This window comes from Salminus brasiliensis, chromosome 19, assembly GCF_030463535.1.
Source record: "Salminus brasiliensis chromosome 19, fSalBra1.hap2, whole genome shotgun sequence".
In the NCBI taxonomy this organism is placed as follows: Eukaryota; Metazoa; Chordata; class Actinopteri; order Characiformes; family Bryconidae; genus Salminus; species Salminus brasiliensis.
This window is the reverse complement of record NC_132896.1, coordinates 31,644,187-31,659,120: the sequence shown is the minus strand read 5'-3', so window position 1 is coordinate 31,659,120 and position 14,934 is coordinate 31,644,187. Positions and strand designations below refer to the sequence as shown.

Sequence of the window (14,934 nt, the reverse complement as noted above, 5' to 3'; positions counted from 1 at the left end):
GCATCCAGGATAATACTAAAACACTGAAAGTCAACCAAGTTACCAGGCTGAATGTTATATATACATAGAAAAAATATATATATACATGTAAAATAGCAGGAATAGCTGGACAGTGTTACGGTTTATCGAGCTTGGAAACGGATTCGGACGTAAAACGCAGGCTATTTATTAATAAAGGAAAACAAACCAAACACTGAAACTAAAAAACAGAAACAGAAGAAGCAGGAAAAGCAGACATAAGCACTCAAACTAACAAACTACACAGTCAGACAGGCCAAGCCAACAAACCATAAACTGGCATGAACCCAAACACAGGAACACACACATTTGAACACACACAAAACCAGACAAAGGAAGGCTGAAACAAAGGGGTACTAATAGGAAGGATAACTAGGAACACCTGAGAGTAACAGGGAGGCATGGTCACAAAGGAGACACAGGTGGGAACACTAATGGACAGGTGGAGCTAGGACAGACAAGACACAAACAGAGGCAGGCATGACAGACAGGGCATAACAAGAAATAAGACCTGGCAAAAAATGGTGCAGCAAATATAATTGGACGTGTGAAACAGGCTGACCACACCCTTTTTTTTTTTTTTGCCCAAATGGCTAATTCTATGTCACAACCGACTTGGTGACTGTACTGCATGGATATATGCACACACATGCATTTGCCCTTGACCTCACTAACATGTGTGTGTATGTAGATGTAATCTTTCTTTAAATGTAGATGTTGATTTGCCCTGCTCCACAAGGTGTTGTAAATAAAAAAAAAATAAAATAAATAAAATAATAAAAACATTTATTTGACCACTTTATGCAAAATGCAGCTAAAAGGCATTTGCTGAATTTGTGAAAAGTGAAAAGAACTTCCTGTGTTCAGATTGCTGGAGATAGAGGAGATGGAGAAGAGGAGAGACAGTACAGGACAGAATCCCTACCTACGAAGACTTAAAGCTCTGCCGAAAATCCTATGTATCACTTTTGACAGTGACCTTAGCTTTAAGACGACCAGATTATCAGGTTTGCTCCCTCAAGAGCTCTCAGATCAGCCCCCAGGAATCTGCCTGCATCCCATTACAGCCTTAATCTTTTTAGGCCTTTAACAGTGACCTTTAACCTTTACAGGTTTTACTGTCCTAACTCGAACATCTACCTGCTTGCACATCATTGCACCTTAAAATGTTTCTAAAGGGGGTGGGCAAAAGTATTCGGACACCTGCTCATTCCTTGTTTTTATCCGAGTTGCTCCTGCTTTTGTTGGAGTAACAGTCTCTACTGTCCAGAGAAGAAGGCAAGGCTTTCTACTAGATTTTGAAATTGCATTGCTGTGAGGATTGTATTGTATTCAGCCACAGAATGTGAGTGAGGTCAGGATTTTGGATGATCATCACCCCATTTTCTCCCTTAGCTCCTCAACTCATCCCAAACGTACTGGATGAAGCACCATAGAGAACACAGTTCCACTTCTTAATAGCGCAAATGTTAGGGGGCGGGGGGCTCAAGCCTGGCATCCAATATGTGAAAAGAACGTTCCGTGGACAGATTGCTGGAGATAGCCAGAGCTTATTCACAAAAGGGTTCAGCAACAACCTTTACAGCACCGGACAACTTTATCCTCTACAAGTTCATACAGGCATGATTGAATCTGTTAAGGTGAATAGAGTCAGGGCTGGACGATGCAGAATGAGTTTGTGTGTGCTAGAGTTTTATCTCCAACACCACTTGCTTCCTCCCTCGGCAGCCCGCTGCTGCAGACTACACAGACACAAACACACACTCTGAAAAAAATGATTATTTCTGCTCAGTTTATGTAAGCTCATCTCTGCGTAATAGCAGCGATTATTTTCTCAAAATAACATGTCACCAGTGTGGCTCACAGCAAGCCCAAATAAAACATAGTTCCATTTGGATTCAATGGATCCTGGGCCTGCACGTTGATGAAGTCACCTTACGCCTGACCTTTGGAAGGTGGATTTGTGTAGATTGGTTGCAGTCTGCGACTGAAAAGTCTAGGCTGTGATCTCGCGAATATGAAACAGCTTAAACTGGGGCAGTGCAGCGCGGAAGCACTCATTTCATGGGTCATTTGTGCGAGGCGGGAAAAAAGAGGGGTGGGGGGGTGTGAACAGGCCAACTGGGTGTCAGATTGACAGGATGATTCCACAAGTCATACGAATATGCCATGTACCCTGAAGCCTCAGCTAGTGGGATTGACCCTGGGGCATGTGCTCTCCCACTCTATCATACACTTTCTTGACCTGCTCTTTGAGGGACCTTCCAATTGGACTTCCACCCGCCTGCGGGCCAAATGGAGCACTGGATAGATGTCAGCATGTCATTGAGAGGGGCCTGCTTCTGTAATGAGCACATTAGCAACAAATAGACAGTCAGAGGCACAGGTGGCTAACTGGGTTATGGACCTTCAGAGGACGGCCAGATAGTCAGTCAACATCTTAAGTGGACACTGGACAGCCTGGCAGCTGAGTTTGACTGGTATGTCTGAGTGTACCACTAATAGGAAGACTCAAACCAAAGGTACAGAAGGTCTGAGGTGGTCTCTGGTGGTCAAGGTTGAAAAGCTGGTCATCTTGAAAAAATCCTACCCCATGCTGGTAAGCTAGCAGGTTAAGTTGGTGTCCTACGCATTTTACCCATCTGTTGTAGTGAACTAGGGGCAGTGAGCACACACAGCCAGAGCGGTGGGCAGCCAACTCCAGCACTCAGGGAGCAGAGCCCTGAGAACCCACAACCTCAATCAATAGCCCAGAGCTCTAACCACTAAGCGACCACTGCCCTATCTGACCGGCATAGTGTATGTTTTCATTTGAATCTGATTGACTAGCTGGTCTATCAGCTTGACCAAGTTGATTGTCAAGAAGGTCATACTGATTGACCAATTTGGTCAAGCTTGTCATACTGGAGTACCAGCATGGTCAGGCTTGTCATGCTAGGCAACCAGCTTGGTCATGTTCATTATACTGGTCAATCAGTTTGACCAGGTTGGTCATGTTGGTAGGCCATGAGACCATGCTGGCCTAAGCAGAAATATGCTAAGTAACCCTATGCTGGTTAAGAGCTAAGCTGGTTGACCAGCTTAATCTGCTAGACCAGCGATAACTGGCCAGGCTGTATTTTCAGCAGCATTTTTACACAAACATTTATGGAAACTATGGATGGATGTTAGGTAGATAATCAACTTATTGGACCTACTGACTATACTAAGGTAATACTAACTACCTGTAGTGGTCAGGTTAGAGACCAGGAGTGGGTTTGTGATTGATTTTACCTTCATTTACTACAATAAACAACATAAAAAGCAAACTAGAGAATTTCTGCTATCCTATTTTGCACGAGCGAGACTTCACACTTGTCTGGTCTCGAGAAAATTTCCAAGTCTGTTTCCAAGTTTCGATGACAAAATCTGACCTTTGGTCCGCTGTCTCCAGCTCCAGCTCTGGCATTTCCTCATCATAATTATACAAACCCACGTTCCAACTCAGCAGGCACATCAAAGATTGCCACACTACATGGAGAAAAGTATTGGGACACCTGCCCATTCTCAGTTTCTTCTGAAATCAAGGGTATTAAAAAAGAGTATGTCCTGCTTTTTTTGAAGTAACTGTCTCTACTGTTCAGGGAAGATGGCTATCTGCTGTCTGTCTATCTAGATTTTAAAGGAGCTTTGCTGTGAGGATTTGATTGCATTCAGCCAAAAGAGAGTTAGTGAGGTTACAATGTTGGACAATCACAACTCCACCTCATTTCTAACTCCCCAGCTCATGCCATCCAAAATAATGGATGGAGCACCATCCATCATTCCAGAGCTCACAGTTCTTCCACTGCTCCACAGCTCAAAATGCTGGGAGGCTTTCTTATGCCCCTCCAGCCCATGCCTAGCATTAGGCAGCATGGTGCCAATAGGTTCATGTTTATCTATTTATTTAATATAATAAATTAATATAAAATAAGAGACATAAATACTTCTTAATTTTTATTCGAGTGTCTTTCTGGCTACAAACTTTCACTTTTAATTGACTAAGATTTTGACCCAGATTCTATACTTTCCCTTAAGTCCAATTACTCTTTTCTGCTTTTTCCACCCATGTCTGATTCAAACTAGTGGAGTCTCATTATTCTTTGTGAATAGAATGAACATATTTGGGGTTAAAATCTGCAGACTCCATAGATAAGCCAGGATAAGCCAGGCTTCAGCATATTGTTCATTAAAGTATTTTCTCCAGCAGTGCGTCTAGTGGCCTTCTGGTTTTGATTAGGGCTTTCTGGCACATTGATGGGACAGAAATCCCACAAGTCCACTATGGTTGGCAGTCAGAAGTTCACTTTTCATGTCTAGTGTACTGTTAGGTCTAAGTGTGAGATCCTTAAAGAAACGTTTGGAGGTTCTTCAGTTTGAAACTGTGGAGAAATATCTAAGAGGTTCCTCCACAGTTTCAAACCTCCAAGAAGAACCTCCAAAAGTTCCTCATGGATCTTGCACTTTTTATAGGCTTTTCTAGCATCAAGCTGATATATTGCTAATGTGGCAAAGTGAGGCTGCAGTCTCAGGGCAGAGTTCAGGAGCACTGAGTCGTGAAGGCCTTCTGAGAACGGGTTGTTACAAGCCACGATAACTTGATTGCATCCAATACAGCTGATTTAGAAAAGAGAGCAATGCAATACATACATCTAGCCTGGCTCCTACACCTTCCTGGAAGGATAAGGAAGGACGTTCGGCTACAGAAAAGAATTCCAATGTCATGATAATGAATCTCTATAATGCAATAAAGGTTATGGTCCACCTGGAACTAAGACGTTGCCTTTAACTAAGTCCATTAAAGCAGAAGCTTTAAGTAAACAAGCCAAGACAGATGGAATTGAACCAGTCTGTGCAGTGAACACACACACATACACACAGTAAGATAGTGAGCACATGTGTGCAGAGCAGTGTGCAGCCACTGCAGCAGCGCCCAAGGAGCTGAGCGGGTTAAGGCCCTGTTTAAGGGCCCAACAGTGACAGCTTGCAGAGCCCGGGTATTGAACCCGCAAGCCTGTCATCAATAACCTGGTGCTCTGACCACTAAACCACCACTGACAAGGAAAGGAAAGGAGGATTTTGCGATTTAGTATGTTACAGCTGTTGAAACCAAAGCAGCCCTGTGTTACATACATAATACATACCTGATCCAGATGTTCATAATTTTATTATCTCATGCACATTTACATTCCTGGCATTTAGCAGGTGACGTACAGGGTGCTGTCCAGAAATGATCCCTATTTTCTTAATTATCCTACCTTAATCTGCACCTAAACCTAATCTTAACCTTCACCTTAATCTACAACGAAACCTAATCTTAACCTACACCTTAATCTGCACCTAAACCTAATCTTAACCTACACCTTAATCTGCACCTAAACCTAATCTTAACCTACACCTTATTCTACAACCAAACCTAATCTTAACCTACACCTTAATCTACACCGAAACCTAATCTTAACCTAACCCTAACCAAACACCTTAATCTGCACCTAAACCTAATCTTAACCCACACCTTAATCTACACCGAAACCTAATCTTAACCTAACCATAACCAAACATCTTAATCTACACCTAAATCTAACCCTAATCAACACCTTAATCTGCACCCAAACCTAATTTTAACCTATACCTTAATCTGCACCTGAACCTAATCCTAATTTACACCTTAATCTACACCAAACATCTTAATCTACACCTAAACCTAACCCTAATCTACACCTTAATCTGCACCCAAACCTAATCTTAACCCACACCTTAATCTGCACCTGAACCTAACCCTAACCTACACCTTAATCTGCACCCAAACCTAATCTTAACCCACACCTTAATCTGCACCTGAACCTAACCCTAACCTACACCTTAATCTGCACCCAAACCTAATCTTAACCCACACCTTAATCTGCACCTGAACCTAATCCTAATTTACACCTTGCTCTGCACCTAAACCTAACCCTAAACTACTCCTTAGTCTACATCTAAACCTAACCCTAACCTACACCTAAACTTTACCTTAACCTAGACCTCAATATACAGTTAAATCTAATATTAATCTAACCATGACCCACACCCTAATCTACACCTTAATCTTAACCTAAACCTAATCTTAACCTGCACCTTAATCTGCACCTAAACCTAATCTTAACCTGCACCTTAATCTGCACCTAAACCTAATCTTAACCAACACCTTAATCTGCACCCAAACATAACCTTAACCTACACCTTAATCTACACCTAAACCAAACTTTAACCTACACTTTAATCTGCACCTAAACCTAATCTTAACCTGCACCTTAATCTGCACCTAAACCTAATCTTAACCAACACCTTAATCTGCACCCAAACATAACCTAAACCTACACCTTAATCTGCACCTGAACCAAACTTTAACCTACACTTTAATCTACACCTAAACCTAATCTTAACCTACACCTTAATCTTAACCTAAACCTAATCTTAACCTTACTGTAAACTACACCTTAATCATCACTTAAACCTAGTCTTAACCTACACCTTAATTTTAACCTAACCTTAACCTGCACCTTCATCTGTACCTAAACCTAATCTAACCAAAACTTCTTACCATAACCATAACTACACTCTAATCCACACCTTTGCAATTGATGTTTGAGGTCCTCTTTAAGGCCCTCCATCACTGGTTTCCGGCACTTGGGGTCATCAAAGCTTCACACACGATTGCTTGTGTCTCAGAAGATCTGCAGTTAGTTTGTAGGAACTTCTTGCAGGTTCTTTATATAGCGAGAGCAGTTGTTCTCCTGGTTTCCTTGAGCATACCGTAACAGGATGCCTGGTGTCTCTACCAAATATGAGGTAGTATGGAGAGCTACCGGTCAAGTCACTCTTGGTGCTGTTGTTTAGGTGCACAAGCTGCAAGGGTGACCACTGATCTTTAATCGGACTGTAAGGTTTGAGATGGTACCTGTGGAGCTTAGGACAAGTTTTCGGACAGAACAGGACCACTCTTTGTCTGCAGTGTCACTCTTGCTGGAGCTTCGCTTGTCTTTGGTTCTACACTGGGAGGCAATGAAGCTCTGGATTGCTTTCTTCTCATTTCTGGGAAAGACGTCCTTTCTCCTTCAGTGTGGTTCTTTGTTGTGTCTCCTGGCACTGGTTGCTGAGGTCACAGGCTCGTTGTTCCTCTCCACCAGGTTCTTGACCTTTTGTTTCATTCCGTTAACATCCTTCTCGAGGGCTGTAACCTCCGACGTATCATCCTTACTGCCTGGATGCATATCGAGCAACAAAGGAGGTTTGACATCACTCACATTACCTCTGGGTTGTTCTGCTAACTCAGCCGTCTGACCTTTCAGAATCTTTAGCTCTGCTTTGAGGCTCTGCTTTGTGACATGGTCTGCTCTCCACCTGGCGAGAAGCTTTCATACTCTTCTCCCGCTCTAATCTCACTAAGCAGGTCCAGAGAATTGAGGGGTCTAAGACTGTAACCACAGCAGCAGGTCAGCATCTGCTGCACACACTTTTACAAATGCCTGCAGGTGTCTCACTCATGTATGGGCCTCAGTTCTGTCTCTCAGGGTGAAACTCTAACTGGAGCTGCTCTGGCGAAGTCTCATTCACCTTTACTAATGCTGAGCCGAGCTCCCAGTTCCAGTCACGCTGACTGAAACTGCCCTCATGCTGCTACGGCAACAGTCTCTCGCTAGTAGGAAAAGGTGAACTTGAACTCCAAGCTGGTCCAGTGGAATAAGACGATGTCACTATGACCAGAGCATCGCTAGTTAGACGATAGTTGGTTCTGACTGGTCCAGTGGAATAAGACGATGTCACTATGACCAGAGCATCGCTAGTTGGACGATAGTTGGTTCTGACTGGTCCAGTGGAATAAGACGATGTCACTATGACCAGAGCATCGCTAGTTGGACGATAGTTGGTTCTGACTGGTCCAGTGGAATAAGACGATGTCACTATGACCAGAGCATCGCTAGTTGGACGATAGTTGGTTCTGACTGGTCCAGTGGAATAAGACGATGTCACTATGACCAGAGCATCGCTAGTTGGACGATAGTTGGTTCTGACTGGTCCAGTGGAATAAGACGATGTCACTCTGACCAGAGCATCGCTAGTTGGACGATAGTTGGTTCTGACTGGTCCAGTGGAATAAGATGATGTCACTCTGACCAGAGCATCGCTAGTTGGACGATAGTTGGTTCTGACTGGTCCAGTGGAATAAGATGATGTCACTCTGACCAGAGCATCGCTAGTTGGACGATAGTTGGTTCTGACTGGTCCAGTGGAATAAGATGATGTCACTATGACCAGAGCATCGCTAGTTAGACGATAGTTGGTTCTGACTGGTCCAGTGGAATAAGATGATGTCACTCTGACCAGAGCATCGCTAGTTGGACGATAGTTGGTTCTGACTGGTCCAGTGGAATAAGATGATGTCACTCTGACCAGAGCATCGCTAGTTGGACGATAGTTGGTTCTGACTGGTCCAGTGGAATAAGACGATGTCACTCTGACCAGAGCATCGCTAGTTGGACGATAGTTGGTTCTGACTGGTCCAGTGGAATAAGACGATGTCACTATGACCAGAGCATCGCTAGTTGGACGATAGTTGGTTCTGACTGGTCCAGTGGAATAAGACGATGTCACTATGACCAGAGCATCGCTAGTTGGACGATAGTTGGTTCTGACTGGTCCAGTGGAATAAGACGATGTCACTATGACCAGAGCATCGCTAGTTGGGCGATAGTTGGTTCTGACTGGTCCAGTGGAATAAGACGATGTCACTCTGACCAGAGCATCGCTAGTTGGACGATAGTTGGTTCTGACTGGTCCAGTGGAATAAGACGATGTCACTATGACCAGAGCATCGCTAGTTAGACGATAGTTGGTTCTGACTGGTCCAGTGGAATAAGATGATGTCACTCTGACCAGAGCATCGCTAGTTGGACGATAGTTGGTTCTGACTGGTCCAGTGGAATAAGATGATGTCACTATGACCAGAGCATCGCTAGTTAGACGATAGTTGGTTCTGACTGGTCCAGTGGAATAAGATGATGTCACTCTGACCAGAGCATCGCTAGTTGGACGATAGTTGGTTCTGACTGGTCCAGTGGAATAAGATGATGTCACTCTGACCAGAGCATCGCTAGTTGGACGATAGTTGGTTCTGACTGGTCCAGTGGAATAAGACGATGTCACTCTGACCAGAGCATCGCTAGTTGGACGATAGTTGGTTCTGACTGGTCCAGTGGAATAAGACGATGTCACTATGACCAGAGCATCGCTAGTTGGACGATAGTTGGTTCTGACTGGTCCAGTGGAATAAGATGATGTCACTCTGACCAGAGCATCGCTAGTTGCAGGGTGGGAAATGGACTTATTATTATATTATTATATTATATTATTTTTCACACTTCACAGAAAACCTCCATGAATACTATAATAAATGTATCTTCGGCACCTTTATCACCCTCATTTTTTTACCATCAGAAACTACCATCAAACCCCAACTCAGAAAAAAAAGTCTCTAAGCCAATCACAGCTCAGAGATTGCAACCCTACTCCTGACCAATCTGAGCCAAAGGAACTGGGCCACTTTAACCCAATTCTAGCCAATCCCAGCTCATGCATCTAGACCTCCCCAAGCCAATCGTCGTGCAGGGGGGCGTGGCTAGTGGGAATAAGTGAGAGAGAAAAAAAAACAAAAAAACGGGACGCGCGCTCTGAAGAGCAGCAGCGTGTGCGCGAGCGCTGGCCATTCATTCTTCTACCCATTCACTGCCTCGTTCCCTCGTTCCGAGCGCCTCGCGGGACGCGCAGTCCAGCTCATCCTGTGTGAAAGTCTGAATCTCCAGCTCAGCACTCTCCAGGACGAGGGGGCAAGCAGGGGTCGAGCCGGTATTAACTCGGACTTTGAGCTTCGATTTTTGCAGGATTCCGCAGCTCCATGCAAACCTCCATCGTTGGCGTCCTGCTGTGTGGAGTGTCAGGTGAGTTCTGCTAGAGCCTTCACCTGCAGGACATGCTTCTCTACCAGCTTTCCTTCATCTGAAAGGCATTGCCTGGCTTGGACAGAAGCCAATAAACTGCCTTAAGCTCATTGCTCAGGTTGAAGGACAAGCTGTGTTTGGTGACAGTCATTGCCCTGCCTCCTCCATTGCTTTCCATTCATTCAGCCTTCAGATCTGGGTTTCTATAGCTTTTTTCACCTTATATCTTAACTGGGACACAGTTAGTTATTTGATTGACAGTTTGTGCTGGACGCAGCATGAGGTGACCAGGGTGTCAGTGCTGGTGTGTGTTTTTTTAGATAGGAGATGGAGATGGAACTTTGCGGTGGACAGCTCCAGGTCCGTGAGAACCACTGGGACATAATTAGTGCCGGCATGGTGTCTTGCTGTCCTTTTCTGCTGTGCCATGGGTTATAAAAAGTTGCTTATGAAATTGGGCCACCAGAAAATGTGACCTGTACTAGTGGCCCACTGTGCGAGAGCTTACACAATACATGTCATCAGCAAAGCCTGAGAGTGTTGACTGTGCTTGGAGGGGCACCAGCAGAGCAGCCGGCACCAGCTTGTCCATTGTCCTTCTCAGCTGGACCCAAATCTCCATAACGCTATACTCCTGAAAATAAAGGTGCTTTTAATGTTTGGGTTTTTTTGAGTGATGAGGTTCTTCTGACCTGTAAAAGGTTCCTTACACTCACTCTCCTCCTTCTTCATTGGTCTCAAACCTGGTTCTCCTATGGCATCGCTGGAACAGCCATCTAAAGCACCTTTAGTTTTATGCATCTACAGCATTGGTGACCAGGTGTGATGCTGGAGATCCACCTTCACCTTAAGTTTTGTTTAAGCCCCAGCATTTGGGGGTGTTTTCTGCCTTATCCAGTGGATCAGTCCCTTCAGAAGACCTTGATGAACCAGCTCAGATGCCCCGAAAGCTGCTTAAGTCAGCAGAGCTCACAGTTATTAAACCAGTTATTGTGTTATTTGCTTAATAATTGTATTTATTTTAAGAGCACAAATAAGGGGTTTATTAAAGTCTTATTTGTTGTTCGATAAAACTTATAAAATTATACACTTAATTTACATTAAAAATGATTTTTATTATGACCTTAATATGACCTATTAGTATATACATTTAAACCCAATGATTTGATTGCATTAGTTGCAGTAATGCACAATAAACACTTTGTTACCACCCTGTTACGCAGATCATTTTGCATGTATTATCACCTAATTTTAATTGCTATTAGTGTGTAAATGGCAGCACTTTGATTCATGTGGGTTCTAGGTAGCGACTGGTCTAATTTTTTGCTTTTTATGTGAGTGTAATAAGTTAATTAGAAATTAATACATCGCTAATCCATCTATTACATCTAATAAAAATACACTAATACAAGCAGTGTTCAACATTGTTAATTGAAGGTCTACTCATCACTGATTAGAGACTAAACAAATGAGTGTTTAATGAGTCAGTCTGCATCACAGATTTAGTGTCTATTTAAACAGAATCTCTATTATGTCAATATGAATTCCACACAGGAGATCAGCTCATCAGTGTAATCAGAGGGCCAAACTAATCTGCCCAACTTGAATACACTGTAATAGACAATTCAGGGGTGATCACTAATTACAGACTAAACAGCTACTAATAAATGTGCATAACAGGGTGGTAGCAAAGTGTTTAATAACAACTAATAATGTTATTTTTAGTGATTGTCACAGAGCATACCTCTAATTAAATACTAATAAGGGTTCTAATAAATATAGTTTAATGCATAGGGAATAAGTAATTTAAGAAAAATGTTGATTTGATGTTTATTAAAGAAAGAACAAGACCTTTATAAACCCCTCATTTGTGTTTCTAAAGATTTGTGTTTCTACTCATCTTATCTACAGATGAAAATCCAAACTTTTTTATAGGCAGCTCCAAACGAGCTGGGAATTTCAGGGACGAGGCCATTTGCACAAGGAATTTTGCACGAGGACAGCATGCAAACGCTATGGTTAACCCTATAGGGGAATTAGGAATTTACACCTGAACCCCAAAATACTGCCCTTTTTATATAACACCTATGTTTCTGTAATGATAAATACATTTAACATATACAAAATAATAATAAAAAAATAAAATTTGAATAACTAATTTTTAAAAAACAAATATTAATAAATATTAGAATAAGTAATATATATCAGAAAACAACAATGCTGCTAAAAATGCTGGGAAGCTCCGCCTTCTTCATTAAATCAAAAGTTACCAGGGTTATGTTGAGCATTACTGTCTGCTGGTTTGCTTTAGGGAAGCTGAATGCCAACACCGAGGCTTACAGGGTGACCTCTTTAGACTACACAAACACGCCATGCTCACGGCCCTGTCGCCTTTAGTGCGCCGCTGCCTGAGGACAGCCCAGAGAACGTCCACAGCCTAATTTGATTAGGCTTGGTGTTGCTGAATGGAGGTGATGGATAAAGTGGAAGCTGCAGATGAGTGCAAGCAATTACAGTCTGACTCGGCGCTTGGATGTGAGAAGAATAGGGATCGGACAGCTGAAATGAGCTGATAGTACAGATAGACAGTGACAGGTAGATAGATCTCTAAGGAGTGTCATATCAGATGTTTGGCATCGGACCGCAACTTGGATTTGACCGAAAAGGTGATGCTTCTGTATCTATAAAATATTTATTTTTTAAAATATTTTTGAGTTTTATCCATTAATTTTTCAATTTTATTAACATACTTATGCAGACTTAGGACCATTTGTACTTTTGCCAGGTATAACTGAAACTGTATATTTTAATTTTACATTTACATGAAAAAATACTTTTTTACATTTTAATTTACACCTAAAACTGAAATTAAATTTAATAAATTATACATTAAAAAATATATATATGCTCTTAAATGTGAGAGAAAATTATTTATATTTTTATATTTATATTTATTTACATTATATATTATAATGTATATAATAAACTATATTTATTCAAATTTATTTATCATTTTTCGACACAGACTTTGAAGAATTTGTTCAAAAGTGTTAAAAGAGAATTTCACAGATTTTGCCTGAATTTCTGCATTTTTCAGGGGTTGAGATGTAAACTAAGTCATTCAGAGTGGGTTTGGTGTGAAGTGGTTCATCATAGAGTGATGCATGAATGGATCCAGACGACGCCTCTGGTCCACAACATATGTAGCCATTGATCTTACAATCCTAAACAAGCAGTAAACCCACTAGGGCTGCAGCAGTATACTGTTAAAAGGTATGCCATGGTATGAAAGTTCACGGTAATCCTACTGTGTACATTTGCTTAAAACTGGTACTGAAAACAATGCAAAAGACCAGAAAATTCCCCAATTTCTTACTATTTTCAGTTAATAAACAATCAATCAATTAATGGGAATAAATAATCGCAAGATGAATCCATAATGAAAATAATGAAGAAAAGAGATTCACCTCATATGTAGCTTTTTAATATATTTATTTATTTATTTTATTGTATTTCTTTACGAAAGGGAAGATATTTTACATATAATTTCATTAATAAATAGTTTCAAGTAAAGCTATAGCATTGTAACTATAGTTTTTTAATCCCTGTGTATGAAATCATAATTTAAAATAAAAAAAAATAATAAGAAGAAAAATTATGAAATATTGTATTATATAAGATACCATAAAACCGTGATATTTTCGGAGAAGGTTATCATACTGTGAAAATATCATACTGTCGCAACCTCAGAACCTGAGAGTCAGTTTTTTATGAAATGCTGATGATGGTGAAATATTGAAATATTGAAAAATCTACAAATCGATAAAAAAGTAAAACAATTTCTTCGCTTTTTCAATTTTATTTCTTTGCCTCGCAGCACCCTGCATGTGCCCCTCCATCGTGAACATATCTTTAACAGTGTGTCTCAGGCCCAAATCCTATTGTAGATCCTTCCTAAAACAATGTCTCCCGGTGTCACCCAGCGCAGTCAAACCCATTCGGCTCAGAAGCGCAAGACGCCCGTCTCCTGTCATCACTGTTGTGAGCCGCTCTGACCCAGTAAGTTTTTCTAGAGCAGCACATTTCACATCAAACCACCAATCTCAGTCAGAGGGTTTTGCAGAAATGTTAAGAAATCAGTGGAATTCCCTGAAGGCAGGTTCTCCAGCCTTCCCTCCAGGTACATTTATTTTATTTAAATATTGGAAACATTTTAGTTTCATTCAGGCATAGCTTTACTGTCATGCAAAAACCTTGTATAAATGGCAGCTTTACAGGAAAGGGAAAAACCTTTTGGAGCATTTCTATTGGTCCATTCAGCATGAAATTCTAACACAATGTAATGGAGATACAGAGTTTTTGAAAGACAGCGGAGATGTGTATGTCTCTAGGTTTACATTTTTAACTAATTATGTAAGATGATGATTAATCAAATCTATATAGTTTAATATAGTCAAATTTTATGGATAGAGCCATTAGATTAGTACCACCTAGTGCCACCACAACAGAACTGACCATTCGAGGCATGGTCATGGCCACAAGCTCTGAAGGTGTCCTGTAGTATAGCAGCAGATCCTTTAAGTCCTGTAAGTTGTGAGGTGGAGCCTCCATGGATTATATCAGTGAGCCTTATGTGCCAATGACCCTGTTGTTGGTTCAGCGGTTGGCCTTCTTTGGTTGCTTTTGGTATGTACTGACCCCTGCATACCAAAACAAAAACACCTCACGAGACCTGCCTAGAGCATCACAGTTTGGATAATCAATATTTTGTGTATATCATCATCATCAAAAAAAGCTTTAACAGATATGTACATAAAAAATATTGCATATCAGCATCAGGCCAGAATTCCTATCTCTAACAGTCAGTTAGACACACAGCATGGAAACACCGTTTGATTGGCTCTTTGCCGAGACTACT

General features: G+C 41.6%; 1 protein-coding gene across 1 annotated transcript in view; it reads left to right on the top strand.

Moving 5' to 3' along the window:
- The first annotated feature begins 9,757 nt into the window (after positions 1 to 9,757).
- rxfp1 (relaxin family peptide receptor 1) overlaps positions 9,758 to 14,934 on the top strand; it is a 104,420-nt gene continuing 99,243 nt past the window's right edge. The window contains exon 1 of the mRNA XM_072663078.1: positions 9,758 to 10,016. Coding sequence (XP_072519179.1) covers positions 9,974 to 10,016 — 43 coding nt within the window. The 5' untranslated portion in view covers positions 9,758 to 9,973. The remainder of the gene's footprint in view (positions 10,017 to 14,934) is intronic.